This window comes from Electrophorus electricus, chromosome 9 (assembly GCF_013358815.1).
Source record: "Electrophorus electricus isolate fEleEle1 chromosome 9, fEleEle1.pri, whole genome shotgun sequence".
NCBI lineage: Eukaryota > Metazoa > Chordata > Actinopteri > Gymnotiformes > Gymnotidae > Electrophorus > Electrophorus electricus.
Genome location: NC_049543.1, coordinates 10193961 through 10214380, shown reverse-complemented (window position 1 = coordinate 10214380; position 20420 = coordinate 10193961). Strand labels below are relative to the sequence as shown.

At 37.2% G+C, this 20420-nt stretch overlaps 1 protein-coding gene across 1 annotated transcript in view; it reads right to left on the bottom strand.

Annotated features, from left to right (window-relative positions):
• Positions 1-20420, bottom strand: part of arid3c (AT rich interactive domain 3C (BRIGHT-like)) — a 59424-nt gene that overhangs the window by 11814 nt on the left and 27190 nt on the right. The window contains exon 3 of the mRNA XM_027028857.2: positions 8013-8085. Coding sequence (XP_026884658.2) covers positions 8013-8085 — 73 coding nt within the window. The remainder of the gene's footprint in view (positions 1-8012; positions 8086-20420) is intronic.

The following is a 20420-nucleotide window of genomic DNA, read 5'->3' as shown; positions in this document are numbered from 1 at the left end:
GTCCCCTCTGATTCCCTGAAAGAGATACAGCGAATAAAAGGCTTTTTATTCAGCCTGAACAACCTGATGCCACCATGCATCATTATGACAAAGAACGATCGCAGCTCGCAGAAAGAAGCGCGCTTGCCCGCATCCGCCGGCCCGTCCGTCCGTTCACCGCTTCCTGGCTAAAATGCGCTTCTGATGAACGAGGGAAGGAGGGACCCCGCTGGCGGAGGGAGCCAATCATCGCAACAGCTTGCTTCACTGCTAACATGTGGTTTCATACACTTCAGCTGCGTAATGGAACAGAGGATCGTGTCTATGCTTACACTCTCCACTAAAGCATGAAATGAAAGCCTGATTTGCTAAATATACAGCAAGGAAAGCCACCTTCGTTCACTTGGATAAAACAGGAAATTGGGCTAACCTGATGAAAACCAAGCTTGAGTGAGTTTCTTTTAGTCTGCTTGCCAGAAATACATGCCAGAGGGAATATGTGCCTGTATTCCTTGTAGTTGATTGTAAAGGACAGAAGTATTCTCCTCCTGGTGTGAGATGAAAGCGGTCTATAATAGGCCAAAGCCAAAGGGCTAGTCAGTTACCACTACAGAACCCTTGGAGACGTGTGCTACACATAGACACACAGTGGGCGTACGAAACATGGAACTTTGAGCAAACTATGGAATAACAGCATTTTAGGTTATTTTATACCTTTTTGTTAATTGTGTCCAATAGATGGATACAGTATTGACATTTTTGAGGACCGCTGTCTCGTGTCCTTGTAGATAAGATAATGAGTTGTTAATGTTGTATTATAAATTTCAAAAAAGGCCCATTGAGATTTGGTGTATAAATACATACATTGAATAGTGTGAATAATGTTAATGCACTGTCTTCATGACTAAAATGTGTTTTATATGAAAAAGAACCATCACAGCATGTATGTGACATCCTTAATCTCTTTCTTTTTCTCAGCTGCCTCAGAAGTTCAGACAGTATTGACATGCTACGATATTATCAGAAAGATCAATCAAATTATTTTTACATTCACCCATGTCAACCAGGCAAACACAGAACAGCTCAGCTTGATATGATGAAGATAGGGGTTGATTCAGTTTGACATGCCATGATACTTATCAGGGGAGAGATCAACTAATGAATGATTCTTTTTGATGGTAAACATGATGAAAGAATGTGTTTTCATATTTGGTGTGTTAACTCTGGCCGGCTTTCTCAAAGATAAGAGTATAGTACAACTTTTCACTAATGGTTAAGGCCCTTTTTATCTTAACGTCTGATTGGGACCATCATTTGTATCTTAGGAGCAAGCATATACTTTGGGAACTGTACTCAGCATGTGCCAAAAACAGGTTAATGATTTTACATTCTCACCAGCATGACATTTCCACTGGAGAAATTCAAGTAGGCATTTTTGAAAGTGTTATTGCCTGAACTCATGAAAAGCTCAGTGGAAGGAAGGAAGGAAACGAGTGGCAAACCTTGACAAATATGGAAACACCATTTACTTTCCTGAATCTTGCGGCACTCCAGTTTCAGGACCTAGTCCCTCATTAAATCTGCTCTAGTACTCTCAACTGGCTTTTCATTCTCCTCTTTAACATTTCAGGTAATTAAGTGAAAGGCAAAAAGTTGACTCTTAACAGAAAGTGCTTAAGCAGCTCTAAATTTGCTCAATTTATAGTTAGGGCCCAGTGGAAACTATGAATCACACAGCGTCTTTATCAGTATACAATGGGCTATAACACTTGCATTGTTCCTATTGCTTAAAGATCAGAAGTTGTAAATGAGTCTGCCATTCCAAACTGCTGATGCGATTGGCAAATGTATACTTTAGGCTTCATTCTTAAGATACCTTAAAGGAAGGACACAATACAAGGATTTACATGAGTGGTTGAACACCACGTTCTTCCACTTTACAAGTCCCAACTTAACAATGACAGAGTTAAGGTCAGTCTAAGGCAACTTTAACTCAAAATGAGTTACTACAGTGGTTCACACAGACTATGTTACCACAAACATCACATAATCTGTATTTTTGCTATAGCTGTAATTATTCTACCACAGTGCCTGCGAGGGTTTAATTTAAAAGTCTTCTGCAGAAGAAAGGTCTTTCATAAATGGTCTCTTATATATACATTCTCTCAGGGGGATAAGCATATGTGCATGTCTCCAAAAGAACTGCTTAAATACAGGTCAGTCTGTGTTAAGCAGCAAAGCAGCAGCAGCCATTTTGATTTGAAAAGAGATACAGCCATCTTAATACACAAGGGGCCATGTGACAAATGAATGGTGTTTGGCAGGTTATGATTGATGATGGTGGGGGCCAAGAAACGCTAGCAGGGAGACTGACCTTTGAGCTCAGGCCAGGCCTATAGGGGATGGCAAAGTTGGAGGCACAAATTCACTTTCAAGCTGAACACAGCAGGAGAACCTCCAAAACTCATTGATTTTTGATGTGAGTCTGACAACTTGAAGCTAGGGAGATTTTCATCAAAGGTTTTTTTATTTCGTACTTTATCTAGCAGTCTTTCAAACCTAAGATAATGAAATAAATATGTATGATGCTTGGACATCACAAATATTTATTACTGGATAACTTCATAATTTTATAATTAATTAAGTGAATACCCCATTTTATAAGTCCCTTAATTTTTCCAATTGCACATTTCTCATAATGAGTTTGTAATGTAAAGCTATTCCATTATCTGAGATACAGAAATGAAACACATTTGTAATGTAACAGCAACCTGATAGTAATGTCTTCTCACCAAAGACATGAAACATTGCCACCTCTTTATGACCATGCTTTAATCTGTGAAGACACTTAAGGATGAACAGGAAGTGGGCTGTGAATGAAGTGAGTGAACTAAGTGTGAAACTCAGAGGATTAAAAGCATGCCCTGAGGGGAAAGGGGACACAATCCCCAACTCCTCGTCTTAATGACTTTTCATTGTAGTGTCACTGGTAATTGAGGTAACTTAACTCCTCATAAACTGTATTTTTTCACTATTGTATTTTAAAAGGTTAAAAGGCTGGATAGAACACAAGCTAAGGAGTTCATGTCTTTTTTTCCCCTAAATTAAATGCATTTACAGCTCTACCTTGCTTTCACTTCTTTCAGCTTTATGTTAGGAGACCACTATAGAAGTATTGTTGCTGGAAATTTGGGCAATGCTTATAGAAGCCAACCCACAACATAAAAAGCAATCAAGACGCATACAAAAAAGTAAATCAAAGGGGAATCCAAAACATACATCTCATAAATATACATCAAAATTTAACCCTCTTACTCTCAATAGCGTTTCATGTGCCTCATGTGGCGAATCTCAAGAACACACGGGAAGAACTATATTCTGGTTTGCTAGCTAATTTTAGTACAACTTAGAGGGAGAAGATTGGAACTGGTCATTTTTAGTTTCCAGTCACAAAAAGGGACATTCTTGCTTTCAGCACCCTTGGCTCTGGGTGGGTCTATTTTTGTATGTCTGTCTTTCGGCAGGCTTCTGTAAACATGCCAGTTCCTGATGTTTTTGGTTCGTGTGGATTACCTGGTTAATGACTGGAGGTGCTGTAGGCTAAAGTTGACTGCCACCAGGGATCATGTACACTGTGTGGCACGAGGAAGTAATAGGACCTGGATCCTGTCCACATATCTGTTTGGAAAGCTTTTAATAGCCTTAACCCAAGGGGGGTGGGGGGGTGGGGGGTTGGGGTGGAGGGTGTAGATAGCAGTTGTGACAACACCAGTCTGCTGTATCTTATCCGTGATAAACATACTCAGTGGATGATTGGGAACTGCAATTCCTAATAAAGCAGTATAATACATTAATATTACTAATAAAAGACTGAATATATTTTTGCTGTACAAATGAACAATTTTAAAAAATGTTTAAAATTAGGAGTTTTCTGGCAGAGGGTTATGGTTGTATGGAGTAAAACTCAGCTGATTGCATTGAACTTTAACATTAGAGGTGATCTCACAATACTTGCCTACTATATGAGTAGTGTTAGCGCTTCACTATTCTAAGTTTTTACATTTCAAAACAATTTTGTGACAATCGCAAACAGTTGTTATATCTAACAAATTTGCAAAAATATATTTATAAGTTAATAAATGACTCCAGGTTAGGTGTGAAGACAAATTCAATAAACCCCACCACCCACCCCAAACATGATCCTGAGCCACTCCACAACCATGTCAACTATTTAAAGCATGAATGATGCTATACAAATGGGCCTAAATATATGGATAGTGTAAATATGTGGAATCCACATTGGAAGTCAACACTCACAACACACAGTGTGTAATATTTTCTTGGTTATAGCTCAAATTGCAGTGTAACCAATCCTGGCTATAGTTATAAATACCATCTTGGTAACCAATCATTGATCAGTGACCTTTCATCTGTTATAGTACATGGCTGAATTTAGCTTTACAAATGTGACCTTTGATAAGCAGAGCTGGAAATTTTTGCCAGCTAGGATAATTATTTATGTTGCTCAGTTCACTTAAGATACTGTCTTTGTGAATAATGTAGTTTTATTTATACTTTAACAGTTTTAGTTTATTTAGGTAAATTTAAAATTTAGTAAATCATAAATTCATAAAATCATACATATAAAAATAGAAAGGCTATATTCAAATTAGCAATCATGACAGATATTTTTTAAATGTTTGCTTACATAATCTGACCCAAAATGAGTGATGTTTTTATGTGCGTCTTTCTGATAAGCTAATGTGCTACTTTGTGACTTAGTATTCTAAAAACATAATAATATTGTCATATCAAAAATGCATTTGCATATGACCTCTTTAATGACAATCATGGCAAACTGCTATGTTATTAACATGGCATTAAAAAGCTGTATAATCACTATTCCACAAACAATAGATTGCTCACTTCACAAAGTGTGCAGATTGTTTGTAATTAGTCAAACAGACTAACCCAAATTTACATTCACAGTGAGGTATGTAGGCAATTCCTTCTTAAAATTAGACAATAGAATGTTTTTCAGTTTAGATTTTTGGGGTTGGGGTCAGATGGGTTGGGTGTGCAGTCTGTGCTTTCTCATCGGTGGAATAAAAGATGAGCTACAAGTCCACATAAGTGAAAAAATATCTACGTGAGAATAGTTCTCACTAAAACCTGTTATTTGATATCTATCCCATGGGTTGGGACACAACACATCATTTTTGACATATCACAGCTATGCCAAGTTTCAACAATAAAAAAAAACAAACAAAAAAACCTTAGGGCACGCCGATAACATTACCGCAGGTGGGCCCATTGTTTCAGAGGATGCACCACATGTTTCAAATCTTCAGTAGAAGATATAATGTTGATACGCCTTACATTGCAATGCTGATACGCCTTACATTCATCATTTATCTCTCTATTACCTATCAAAGTAAAAACACACAGGTCTTTATTCATAGAAGAAACAGAGAATGGACTCAAGTCAAACTTGACATGAGAATGAAGTCACAAGACAATAATATGCATCATAAAATGTCAGTTCTCACTTAGCTTGTTTGATAAGACCATAACACGACCAGTATACTGACTCAGAGCATAGCACGCATGATACCCATCAATCAAATAACTTACAAAACAAGAAATAATCTCCCTCGTTCTGTGAAAGGTTTAATAAAAAAAGCAGATTATATGATGCAGCACAGCAGTGACAGCCATGTAAATCACAAAAAAATGGCAATATAGTGATACAGTTTCGATGCAGTTTAGTCAGATGTAAAACCATGCTAAATCATTCAGCCATTTGGTCTCTTGGAGACATCAGCAATCAATAAAATAATGGATTTTGTATTGAATAATTTATCCATGATACTCTGAAAGTGATGAGGAAGAAGTGGTCATGCTTCATATATACTTGTTACTTGTACATACAGCAAAATTGACCGAGAATGCTACTCAATCGAACGAATGATACGCAACTCATGGACAATACTGGTCACAGTAATGTCCAAGTAGAAATTTCTGCTCTGTGCAGATTTGTGTATAAATCTGTGTACAAATGGTGTAGTGCAATCCTAACCCTAATCCTAACCCTTCTAGCAAAATCTCACTTTTAAGCCTGCTTCCTTTTTGTTTCCATAAGAGTGATTATATAAGAGATAATGGGGGTGTTTAAATGCATTTGTTTCATGAGCTGATATTTTTATAGCATGGCATAACTAGACAACGCGATGCCTGCTTAGCAAAGTATGCAACACCAGCAACAGTGTAATGATTCCCTCTCCTCCCCCCATCCAGTTCCTGTCATTAGAAGTTCTCGCAGAGGTCATGCAACATGACTTTTCACTAGCTCCTCCCTGCTTTTATTTTCTCAGTTCCAGTAAATCAGCTGTCCTGCGGGCCAAGTTAACCTCAAACAACATCACCTATCCAGTATTTCCAAGTAATCTTTTTGTCAACTAAATATGTAGCCCGTTGATATTGATTTGCAGCTTTGTAGTTCTTTTAGTTGCACAGTTTTGTTTGTGTGCATAAAATAGATTAGATACAAAAATATATAGAAACAAAGCCTTCGAGGAATTTCAACAGTTGAATTAATGACAAGTTTTTCTTTAATAACTGATTAATAACTATTGAAATAGTTACTTATTTAATTGGCTAATTGCAATTTAGTGCTGCTTTTATTATTAAAACAACCATTGTAGATGTCAGTCACATTTTGCAGAGCCTGAGCTTAATGAACTGGTGTGGCAACACAGCTGTTGTGACACCTCCCAGGGTATATTTTATTTATGGTCTTAACTTGCATTTAGAGGTATATGCAGCCTACGGCAGTTTTGGTGCCCACCAGCATGAAGTGGTAGGAATGATTCAGTCAGAAAGGGAATGCTTCAGACTGTCAGGGACTCAAAGCTGTCATTAATGGATTAAGTGTTGGGTTTCTCCCCACTCACTCCCACGCCCTCACCTGAAGGAATTTGCAGGACTCTTTGTCTGAGAGCAGTTACCAAACGCTCGCAAATGACCAAGCAAGCCGCGTCAATCATCATTTCAGATGAGCATGTTTCAACCACTATAGCCATTTAAAATTAATGACATTTGTCTAAAGGTTATGAGTCACCGGAGTAAAGAGGGCTGGTATGAATTCCAATGGTGATTTTGTGACTGTTTACCTTCCCAGTTAAAAAGAAAAACCTTAAAAGTACCCAACTGATCTTATTCATTATGTACACTGGAATTTCAATATTCATTTTGTATTACATAATTTTGCTAGAAAATCATCTTGATAATCAAATAAAACTTACTATATGCAGCCTCACATAAATATCAAACATAAGGCGTGCCTCACAATCATACTTGATAATTTGTCAGTGTGTAACTGTTCAATTAATATTAAAATCTAACAAATAAAGTCAGCCTGCTTTCACAAAATATTTTGTCATGGTGCCTCACTGCTTTTCATATTGTGCTAGGCTTTTAAAGTCCAGTTATTTCCCCAATGACATGTCTGAAGCATCACCGAAGTGCTGCTGTGGGAAAACACTGTGATGATGCAGCTCCCTGTTCAGTAAAGCTGGAAAGTCATTATTCCATGGGAGGCCAACATAACGGCAGGATGTTATCATCTCCGTGGTGGCAAAGTCTTCCCCTCTGGGCCATTTTCACATAATCTGAGCGTAATTATAAAACAAATAGCACCAACTCTTTCTGATAGTATCAAAAGTAAGTCATGGCACCACACTGGCAACCACACTTCACAGCGTCGCGAGGTTGAAGCAGGAAGCTCAAACAAGCTTTCAGAATACCATCTACACATTCTAGATTTTTTTTTTTACTGAAATAATGAACCTTGGTATATACTGATGATATGGTATGACCATGTTGTGACCACATTTATGAATGGTTGTAAGCTTGTAAACTTATTAGTGCAAAAAATATAAAAAAAAAAACATCATAATGTACACTTGAGATATTTTAAGTTATAGATTAACATGCCCAATCTTGAGTTATAAGGGCATAATGACAGGTCTTACCTCTTTTCTGCATGAAACTGAAGAGATCATCAAGAAATTCTTTTCTTTTTTCATCATCATCCAGTTCATACAACTGCAAAATAAAAACAAAAACTCTGTAAGCTGTAGAAATAATTTGTGTATTTGTTAGTGTATTTGTTTATGAAATTTAAACTCGTGAGTACGTGAGTATGATACAGATCATCAGATATTGCAGATATTGGACAGACGTATACATTCACACCACAGTGAAGCTACATGTATTTTAAGTGACTTTCCCCATTATTGGCATATCCATTATGTCCCCAAATTTTGCCCTATTCACTGAATGAACACTGAGTCAAAGAGCCTTTTAAAAGCCACCTCCTGAAAGAGTGGACTGCAACCTGATGGAAATATGCTCCTCAGCCTTCGCTTTCAATAAGTCCCAGGCCATGTTACAGGGTGAGCAGGTCGATACAGGAAGACAGAAGGATGACCTTTGGAAACAGCAGGGTGCATGGAACGAGGCCCCAGAGATAATAACTGATCATTTAGAAGTGTATTAGCTGTCACCAATATTAAAGGACCAATGCCATTAATGCCTGAGGGGAAAAAAATCTGAGAGAAACATTTTGAAGGTGAGGAAGAATAAGCAAAGAATATACTGTTCAGAATATGTAAGCATGAAACTGTACCACATCTTTACAGGAAAGACAGCTAAAAGGCATGCCATATTGTGTCTTGAGCTGTCTAATTATCAAGACTTTGTCTTTGGTTTAAATGATGAAGTTAAGTTCAAGATAGTGCAGCTTTGAAATATGCTATGGTGTGTTTCCATTGATACAAAGAGATGTTATGTGCTATCTCCCAAAACTGTTGACAGACAGAACATAATCACTGAAGCATGAGATCTAGAATGTGTAACTTGATAATCCTGCTCGTCTTGATGTGGAAAAAAACATGCGAAAGGTCATATTTAAGGATATGGCAGATTTAATAATATTGGTCTAAAACACAATAAATATCTAATATACATTTTCATAGAAGTCTACATTATACATCTAACTTTCAAAAACAAATGAACAAACAAACATTGAATATTCCTTGGCGAATCTCGTAATTACTGACACACTTCGCCTAGACCACAGCTACCACTTCAGGGTAGGCCAACCAGAGCCTGGAGCCCAGGCAGTGAATTATAAATTAATTAGGATACAGGTGATGTCATGGTGACACCGTGTGCGAGGGAGCCACCAGTAAGCTGGGGAAGCAAGAGATGAAGCAATTACACCACAGGCTTTCGATCCATATGTCACAATACCTTACGCCACAATGTCCACATTGTTTCATTAAATATTAACCAATGGAAAATATTGTACATTAGGTTTTTGCTTCCTCTTTCAGGGCCTCATTACCGGCATTTTATCCCTATTTGGAGTGGTCCACATCAATAAGCAGAAGATGTCTAGTGCAACAAGAAGTCAATCCAAAGATGCAAATATAACTTGCTTCATACATAATATTATAGATCTAATATAAAATGGTAAACAATGTTAAATGATCTCAGTAGAATTTGTATTGTGTAAGCACACTTACTGTATGTAATACTACAATGGCTTTATATGGAAACTCAAAGGCATGTCATTGTAATAGCATAAATACATACAAAGAGTTGGTATCCCACAAAAAGGTCAAGTTTATATTCATTGGATATGGCTTGCCATGCCAGTACCACAAAATGCACCTTCAGATTTACCTCAGTGAGTCAAACATTATCACCGACAACAAAACAGTAGCATCATGTCTAAGGAACACTTCAGGACTGTAGTTCTCCAATCGTAAAGTAACCCAGTTTTTCTATTTAACAATCAGTAGGCTGTTCTGTGTGAACATATGTGTGTCTTGACTGCAAGTCTTCTAAATGATTCTTCTCAGTTTTGAATGTCATGGGCTGCTCGGTGTCAGAGTCCTTTGGTTGCTTCATCACTAAGCCATCGTGCTTGGACCTGACCTCAAATGGTTGCTGTTTGTGCATGTACAGACACAGTACATGAGTGGCAAGGAACCCGTCACATGTAACTGCCAATTTTTTTAGCTATTTATTTATATTTATATTTATTTACGATAAGTACAAAAACTTGGATAGAATGTGTCCTGTTTTGTAGAAATATTTCTTTTATTTCAATTTCTTAGTAGCATATTTTGCCATTTTTATTTTTCATGTAATCTATCATGTTTACCTTCATTGATGTGAAATAGCTGAAGAGGGAAAACCTAAAACACTTGAACTGTAACTCTGTTCATCTTATACTATGTTAGGTCTTGTACACAGCTGTGAGGAGAGGTATTATATGTCCATAGCAGAGGTGATTCTACATCAGAACAACCTGAGAACAATTGTTGCTGGGATTTCAGCAGAGGGAGCTCTTTTCAATACAATACATTTGTGTGAATACATTAATCTTGCATATACACAAGAGCTTTATCACTATATTTAACACACAACACTATCAAAATGTTTAGAAAAAGGATACTGTCTAAAGCCAGAGGGGATGACAACAAATTCTTTATGCATATAGTAACACATATCTTGGGGCAAAAGGAATTCATGCACTCACTTTACTTCATATTTTTAAGGATATATGGAAGGGTGGGGTTCGTGACTTGGTAACATTCTTTACCATATAAATGTTTGTGCACTGATACATTTTTTTTTACTGTCAAAACCAACCGAAAGCAGTGCAAGCAAAGTTTGGATATGACTTTGAATGAAGTTTAAGGGAACCTTTAGGCGTTCAGGGGCTGCCCTGGAACACATCACACTGGAGCCTGGCCAGTCAACACAGGGATGGCTTGTTGACATAAAAATTTGGAAATGCTTTCAATTCCATCACCCAATGCTCCCTCCGCCACGACACTGCAAATATAGCACAGTTTGGACAAGTACTGACATGCGTACTTGTCCACATGTTCATCTTAAGGCACAGCTAAAAAAAAATGTCAGTACTCAGTTCTGTTGTTGTCTGAAAGCAACAATACACTGCATTAGTTACAGTATACAGCTAATAGGATTAAGTACCCATGCTGTTCTTCAATTTGGTCACATTATCATGGAAAAAAAATTATGCCAGGCCTTTGGAAACTGAAATGATAGGCACACAATCTAAATAAAGAGATGAATGCTGTTATAAATGAATAAATGAACGTATAAAACGTATAAATGAAGTCACCAGATTAGCTTTTGGAACAGCATTTGTACACAGTTGTGCTTTTGGTATCGCTTCTCCCACAAAGCACAGTACTCATGGGGAAATTGTTTTTTAAATATTTTTTTCAAACATTATAATGATACCAGTAGTTTGACCTACAGCTTTCAAAATCATGTGACAATGCATGCAATGGAACCTCTAAAATCACATACAATTCTGGTATATTCATGTGCTTTGAGGAGCGACCCAGTTATTTTCATTTTCGTATTAATGGAGCTGTTTTTTGACCATGTTTTTTCACAGCACTGAGACCCTTATTGCCATAATTTGCAAAGCAGTGGAATAGCTCAAAGAATGTCCTGGACAGACTTTCCCCTGAGCACCAAATATACTAAACCACTTTATATCATGATGAGAAAAGTCTCCAGAATGCTACATAATTCTACATAATTACTGGTTGAATGAAAAGGTTTAGGCTTTAAAAATCAACTTGACCTTTTTCATCTAGAAATTTGTGAGAAAAGAGACAAATTATTATCATATATGATTAATATAATTATATAATTATAATTATTATATAATTATAATTATTATCATATATGATTAATATATCACTATTATGACTGCTATAGAATTTTTCATGATGAAAACCAATAATTTTTCAAAACAGTTCCAGACAGTACTATTTACTCAAGATTGCTAAAAAGCATAATTTCTGAACTGCAGTGAAGGGGAAAAATTGACAGCAGAATCAATCCCACAGCCATCCTTTCCCATCTCTCACTGTGTGTGTGTGTGTGTGTGTGTGTGTGTGTGTGTGTGTGTGTGTGTGTGTGTGTGTGTGTGTGTGAATTAATGAGATTGTCAGTTTTCAGATCTTCTGGGAAACTGTTGGGCTAATTTGAGGTGTGTGAGTGTGTGTGTGTGTGTGTGTGTGTGTGTGCTGGGCTATGTGGGTGTGTGTGAGTGTATGAGCAGCTCTGATGCAAGGAAGCAGGAGTTAATTAGAGAACAGTGTGCCTGGTCATGCTGGCACCAGTCCAACTGGCCCTGTGCCAACCCTACTCTCATTCCTTTAGAGACCCCCCCCCCCCCCCCACACACACATTGAAGGAGAGAGAGAGAGAGAGAGAGATAGAGAGAGAGAGAGAGAGAGAGAGAGAGAGAGAGAGAGAGAGAGACAGAGGGGGGAAACCCTACTTCTAGTGGTGTGCTGACATAATGAGATGTCTAAGCTAATATGAAGCGCCGATCTTTGTCTCTCCTTGGTTAGTGGAGCTGTTCCTAATAGGATTTGCCTAGGCACTTGAGCTGATGGTCTGGATTAAGTGGCAGTGAGTTTAGCACATATTGGCAAGGCTAAGTGTTATTTTACTGGGCCAAGGCCTTACATGATGCCCTGACTACTTCCACACCAGATGTGTGAGCAGGGCCAGGGCTCAAAGGTTGTGCTTAGTGGAAATTTGCTCATGAAGTAACATTATGGTGTTATTAGGCATAGTCACTTCAGGGTTTGGAGTAAACCATGTTATCTAAACCATAAGGATAAAAATTATACACTGCCCCCTCCAAGCACACAAAAACAAAAGCAAATATAAGATTGAATTTGTGACCAAAACAAAATATTTGGAAGGCAAATTTGAAAACAGTATACTTTATGAAGGAAATAAACCATTCTGTCTTCTAAATCCTACCATGAAGAAAATCAATTTAACTAGATAAGTACAAGCTAAAGCTAGAACAGAGTCTGTCTTCTGCACAGCATGCTAGATTTGGCTGTATCCCAATGGGAGCCCCTTTTCCAGGGCTGCCTTCCCATATCCCACATGAATCACTCTAAAAATGGCCACCAAAACATTTTCTCTTCACCCCTTTATCTCATAAAGCCTCCCTTGATATAGAGAGGCTGTCTTCTGTCTACTGGTGAAATCTGATCCCCTGTAACACTGCATGGTATTCTACTATATGTGGATCAAAGTCAAGCATGGCACTAATTTATCCTTACATTTATAACTGATGTCAAGAGATTTAAATGGCCCTCCCATCATCCAGTTTCAAAATAATTTCTTCCTGTTAGAGAAATGTGAAGCACCAGGGTATGTGCTAATTTTTTATGGTAGGGAAGTCAATTAAATAAATCCACAAGCAGCTGAGACAGAAATGAAAGAAAATTCATGTAACCTTACCTACAATCTCAGAGTAAAAGAGGCTAACCACAAAATCTATCTGAAGCTATGGGAAATACCTTTTTCTCCCCCCACATGGACTACACAGTAGAAAATTATCCTTATTCTATTCACCCAGCCCTACAACTTACCTTTCCAGTAAAAAAAAAAAAGATGTCCCAAACAGGTATCTAAAGAAGAATAAATGTTTTAAAACAGCTAGCAAAAGATAAAATCTCAAGCATAGCAAAATGCAGCTAACCAAAAACCTGTCCGCTCGCTCCTAATGCCAGTTTAGACATTTCCCCATGATTCACAGGGCTTGGTTTCTCAGTGCTGAATCTTAAGACACAATTGAAACACTCAAAAAGTCTAGAAAATATTAGGAGATATAAAAAGCAAATCTAAGGTTTTTTGGGGGTGTGTGGTAGGGGGTGGTGGTAGAAATCATCATTTAAAGTGGCACAAGCTCTTTTTTTCCACCCCTTTCACTGCTAGACTGCACATCTGGTTGTGATAAACTGTATTAAGGTTTATGTGAATCAGATTCCATGCGTGAAAGCCTCAGTTTGGCCTCATTCATTAAAAAACAAAGTGGGTCATATAAAAAAACAAAAAAACAAAACTAAGGCACTTTAATGGCACGTCCCTGTAGCATAATTTGAGAATTATACCTTTAACTACACAGTACTCGCATTCTGCTTTTTTAATTAAGGCATGGACACAAGACGCAGCAAATCTTTCAGAGCCAGTCAAGCAGCAATGCATGAATTATATATTGTCTGATTGGGGACTGCTTCTTTATTCCTGTTTTCTATCAATAATTCAGCATTATAGCTTGTATGGCTTTGTATGGGATCATTCCACTGATCTGTCCAGTGACTTTCTTCTGTTCGAATAAGGCTGGCTCCAAATGCAGCAAAAGACTGTACTTTTCACATGGGCCACAACTTCAGTTGTTCTGTTTTATAACTGAAAGACCAGAAAATAAAGTAACATTAGATTGTCTATAGGTTACTATTGAGTAATTGGTAGAGATTAGAGAATTAGAGGTCAGTGTGGCTATTATGCAAAACTGAAGGACTGTTTGAGTACAGAGAGCATTGTTTGTTAACTTAATCAAGTGAGTCTCTATCAATCATTTAGTAGCTACATTCTTCTGAAATATAAATAAGTAGAATTCTTCTCAAATAATGAGTTCTTTGCATCACATTATATTTGCACCAAAATCACACAAAAAATGTACAAGTAGTTAAATTTTTTGGTAAATTTCATTTAAAATGCTTAAAAACTTAAATGTAGGTCCTCAGTTAACAATAATTTCACATGGCAAATGAAAGGATGAAGAATCAGGCATATTATGATAGTCTGGGAAGGTTTTTATGTCCCTTATCAACCATGACCTTTGATGAGATGTTTTGAGAACATAATGACCTGCATGGACAGGTGTTAAACTGACAGGTTTATCATGCTCTACTTATTAAACAGACCTAATTGTCTGTGTTCTTACTTCAAAAGTGAGAAATAAAGCAAAAAGCCCTTCATTAATTAACCATGCTGAAGCTGGAGTGGACTAGCAAGGAAACGTGATCCTGAGAAGCTAATAAAGATTGGTAGCACAAAGTACATTACATTAATAAGTCATTTTGAAGTTATATGCAACAAGGCAAAATAAATTTAAAAAAATTACATATTGACATTAATGAGTTCTGTTAAGATCCAAAAATGGTGGCATTATTAAATTTTTTATAAAACTTGGAAAAAGTCTCACTTTATAGATTATATACCAATAGTAATTCTCATAAATATAATAATAAGACATACATAATCATATGTCTGCAAAAAAGACCGAGGCTCTTTAAACTTAAATGCCATACCAGTTTCAAATGTTGTAGTTTTTGTCAAAATGTACTCGGTCATAGCCTATAAGCTTCAAATATTAACAGTAATGACTGCCATGGCAAAATGCACGTGTGTGTGTTGACATTTGTTCAGTTCATATATGAAATAGAATATAAATCTCACAATGTCCAAATGCAGACTGAAAAACACTTTGGTAGTTTAAATGTAAGTGAGCAGTATATGTACTGTCTGTAGAGGTTAAAGGTTAGCAAATAACTCCCTACCTCTTCCATACTCTATTCTCTCTCACTCTCTCCATGGCCTATCACTACAAGCCTTTAGACTGTTCTAACATAGGCCCAACTCCCTTAATCTTTGCTTCAAAGATTACCCTCTGGCTGTATAATATAGAACCTACAGGCAACCCCATGGTAACACTAATGGTAAATCATTTCACCAAATCAGCTTATTGTTTCTCTTTGCCTTTTATCATGAGAGATTTCCTGTCTAATGTCTGCTGGCCATAGTTAACACAAAACAAGCCTCTTTCCCATGGCATTACTCGCCACTCCCTCAGAATTAAATACGACCGAAACGTATCATATACTCTTGTGAAACCTGGCTTACAACATATAAGTCCACCTGCCTTCTATTATCTATGTAAAGGGACATCTAATCTTGATAGATAAGCAGACATTTAATCTGACTCACAGTAAAGAACAATGACAGTGGCCATAATTTGATTCTGGGGTAGACGGGGTGGGGGCTCTGTTGATTCATGACACAAATTTTCAAAGATCCAGGTAGATCTGGATGAGCTACAGATCACCTCACAAACACAATTAATTTGACAAATGCTTTGCATGCATTTGATGGATGGTGTTTGCTCAAGGAGATTCCATTTATGCAAAAGCAGAATTCTAAATACTAAACAGTGTTATTTCCTCTTTTATTTCTAACTTGTTTGGCCTGTGTTTCATTTTGTGGCATTTAATTACCAATGCGAATTCTATGTGGTCAGAAAAAAGATTATAACTCGGGTAGGTGAGTGGCAATGACTGTAGGAGTAACAAAAGCAACGGCAAGCAGAATTTCATCCATTTGAAAATAATTAACAGTAAAAAAAAATCAGCACTTATTTTCCTCTTAACCATTTATACAACAAACAGCTAATCACACTGTTAACATTAAATAAAGACATGACCATGTGATATAACATCTTTGCGTAAGGAAATCTTATGGAAATTGACATGTCTTTGAATTATATTTGAATGTGCCAGCAGGTGTCTAAGTATATTCTCACAAATTTTAATTGCAATGGAAAAAACACCCAAATGGAACTACCTCAGAAGAGCCATGTCTCAGTGGGGCATCCCAAGCTCTGATACTCATTTCCCATAGCTTTATCAAAATATCACAACCTGCTTTTACTTGACAGTAGAGATCATTGTTTTATTAAAATATACCATTTGTGAAATGTCAGATTGTAAGATTTGTTCCCTCAAATAAATTTTCACTAAAATGTAGGTCAAAACACAATGATATATGGTTCTCTCTTAAGGTACTACATGGATCCTACAAACAGGGCTAAACTGATGAGATTTATAAACAAATTCATTTTATCAGGGAACACCTTGCGACAAAATGCTCTGATTAAAAATTATAATAAAGGTCATAGTGGAAAGAGTGACTGCATTATTTGATTATGCTTATAGTTTTAAAAAATAAACAAATGTTATGCATCCGTATAGAGGTACAGATAAAATAATAGGCAGGTGGAAGCAGAAGAATGAGCAAAAAAAAGCATATAGCATTTAAATGTCAATCAATAATCTCCTCATGATGCCTTAAATAGCTTCAAAGCCCAAACATAAAGGGACTGCTCCAACATACTGCAGGATGGCAGGACTGATATATCGACTCCCCATTGTCAATCATTAAGTTATGCAGGAATAAAATCAGTATAGCCTTGGAAAAAAAAAAAAAACTTCTTTCTTCATGAAAGAATGAGGGTACAGTGAGGGCATCTCCAAACTATCATGACCCCTGGGTTTCATCCAGAGGTCGTTAGAGCTCTGTAGTGGTAATGATGTGGCCTGCTGGAAGCTTCAAGGTCCTCAAGGGGAAGGAAAAGTGGGGGTGGGGGGTGTGTGTGCGCATGTGTCTTAATGTGCATGTTTGTGCCTTGATCGCTAACACAGGCACAAAGCAAAGGAAGCAGTGACAGGGGGAGGAGCATCAGACAAGATTTATACACACCAAAAACAAAAGAGAAATTGTTATATTGTTTTTTTGATCTGAGTTTGTTTTGATTTCTAAAAGGTATTACGTTGCTGCATTGAATGATTTACAGTTGTGAAAGAAAATTAGGAAAAATGGGAAATTCATTACAAAATGCTCACATGCTTTTGGGGAAAATACCTGTGCACATGTTTTACCCCTTTATTAATTAATTGTGGTGGAGAATATGGAGAAATTAGGCTTAATTTCACTGCAGTTGTTTACTTTACTAATTGCAGAAGAACAATACGTTCAGACTCATAGGAATGTTGCACAGTAGCAAATGTGTGTGGCATGAGCACCACACCATAGAACACCTCACACCCTTTACCGTCTACAGTAGCAATACAAGATAACAATGTCAAGAATGTCACTCGCAAAATTTGCCACATCACAGACAATAAGCACTTCTGGATTTATAATCGAACCACCATAGTGTTGGTACTATGATGATCAGGCCATCTATGAAGCACCGACATAGAACAGCATTTTATACATCTCTAAATGTAATATATATAGCCAACACTGGCTTTGCTTTACAAAACAACACTTCTAGAAATGAAGCCATGAAGCTATTGCTCTTTGGAGTCTACATTTATTTCATACACTTGCACATACTATCCCATCATTATGGACTCCCCTACACACACACACACACACTTTTTTTTCCGGTGCATGGACCCCTCCTCCATCCTGTTGTAATTGTATGATGTTTACCCTCTCAGCCCAAGGCCGTGTCTCTAATTATCCCCACATGAAAACTGGAATGTCCACCACTGTCATTAAAAATAGAGCTAATGCCCAGAGCAGGGCCAGCAGCAAAAACAGGTGTGATCATTATATCCCAAACCCTCCGTGTTTTTCTACTCTTAAACTTAGTTTTGAGGTTTTATTATTGGCTCAACCGCTAAAGAGGTTCTGCTTTCCAGATCCTGCTCAATTAGTAAATAATTCATGATGCTAACATGCTAATTATCAGATTCCATGTAGAGGTTTTCATATAACTCCAAAACCTTGGTCATTGTGTAATAAAATGGTCAAGTGCCATATTAGCTTTGGCAGAGTTTTCCAATGTAAATGGGAAAACATTCACCCAAACTAGATCAAGCTAGTTCAAACATTCAGCGATTGATGTTTTCCAGGATTGTAGCAGACTCATTTTGGTTCTTGCTGTATGTGTGTGAGGGAGGCTAACATGCCCAGACTGATCCTTCAATGTACGTAAAGGCTAACAAAGTGTGCAAATGTTTAATGCGCAAACACTGTACAACACTCCCATGGTGGCATGGGGCCCTTGCTGCGGAGAACAGTGAAAATGCAACTTCAGCAGAAGCTGTCAATGGCCACGACAAAACAGACATTCGGGAACGGCTGTGTGGTTGGTGCTCCATATTTTGGTTTTGCTGATATGTACAGGTCTGCGCTAATTCATTTGGAGGGGTTTGACTGCATTGGATTTTTCATTCTTAGGCACAAATCACTTTCACGGGACTAAATGAAGATAAGGGTTGAGCTTCTATATTTCTGCCCAGTGTATATGAACTTTATAATGATGGTCCCCTGCATTTCATGTGGTTCTAAATGGAGTGGATTAAAGCAAGAATATTATATGACTGCACATAATTATTAGGTTACTTTTACCTGAATCAACTATATTAAGGCTTATGTTGATGTTCCTCTTCCCTTAAGATACATAAATGACTAACCAGAAGACCCACAAAGAACACCCTGACTGATTGTTAATGTTAAACATTACCTAGAATAAACCATTACACATTTGATATTGAGATGCTGCTTCATGCTAGCTGGCTGTAAAAGAATGCAGCCTGGGCTTAATGTTTTCTAATTGTCCTGTTGTCCAGTTTCCCCCTCTGACTGCTTCCTGGCCCGGATTAATGTTTAGGGGTTAAAGCTAAATGAAAAGCATGTGATGTCTGGATAAGTGCGGAAAATGTGTAGTTAGTGCTAATGGGTTTCCAAGAACACATAGGCTACTAAAATAAGCTGCAACATGTTCAGTTAGTGTAAAGGTACACTAACATTTGCCTTTGGCCTCTTCAGGTCCCCCGCCCAAGAGTTCATAAACCTGCAGACATTTAACCAAATAATCCACTTGAGGATGATTTTTTTTTTTTTTCTATAGAAGGATTTTTAGATTTTTCAGAATTCCTGTCTGTTGTTTAACATTTCCTGTCCCTTATTATGATGGCAAAGTTTGACTGAACTAACATCATGTGAACTAAACATTTAGTTTGTATTATCAGCAATACAGAACTGGAAAAATCTTGGTTCGTAAAACAAATTTAGTGACATTTCTGAGTATTGTAGTAATATTTTAGATGGCAATCTGAGAATCTGGAATATCTTTTCTTTCCAAAACTACACATTTCAGTAAATCTAACTAATAAACCAGTAGAGAGATGTTCTATGCAACAGGATCACAGAGTCACAGAAGTCATGGACCCTGCAAATGTCTTTTGTCTTTATTGTGATGTTCAGAACTGAAATAGCTACCAAATACTGTGTACATAAGAAATACATCTCAGTGTTTCCAATACTGTGGTCAGTACCTCTGATTACACAAGAGTCATCATGTAGCAAGTGTGAAGATTAACTGAAAAAACACTATATTGTTCAACATTTACGATGACCAGTGTCTCAGCAAAACCATGATAGCAGGAAATAGCTTTCAATAATGGCAACAAAATGAAGAAGTGGTCAGGAAAGTGTTATTGCAGCTTTGGGAAAATAAGATAGTCCTATTGATGTGGAGATAACAGCTTCTATTGGTGTTAACAAATTGGCATTTTTGTGATTACTGTTACCAAATGTATGATAGTATAATGCATAGTAAGCATAGTATGCATAGTAAGGGAAAACAGTGTGAATTCTGATGAACAGCCAAAAATGATTATTTGTCTTAATATTGTACAATGCTTTACAACAAACCT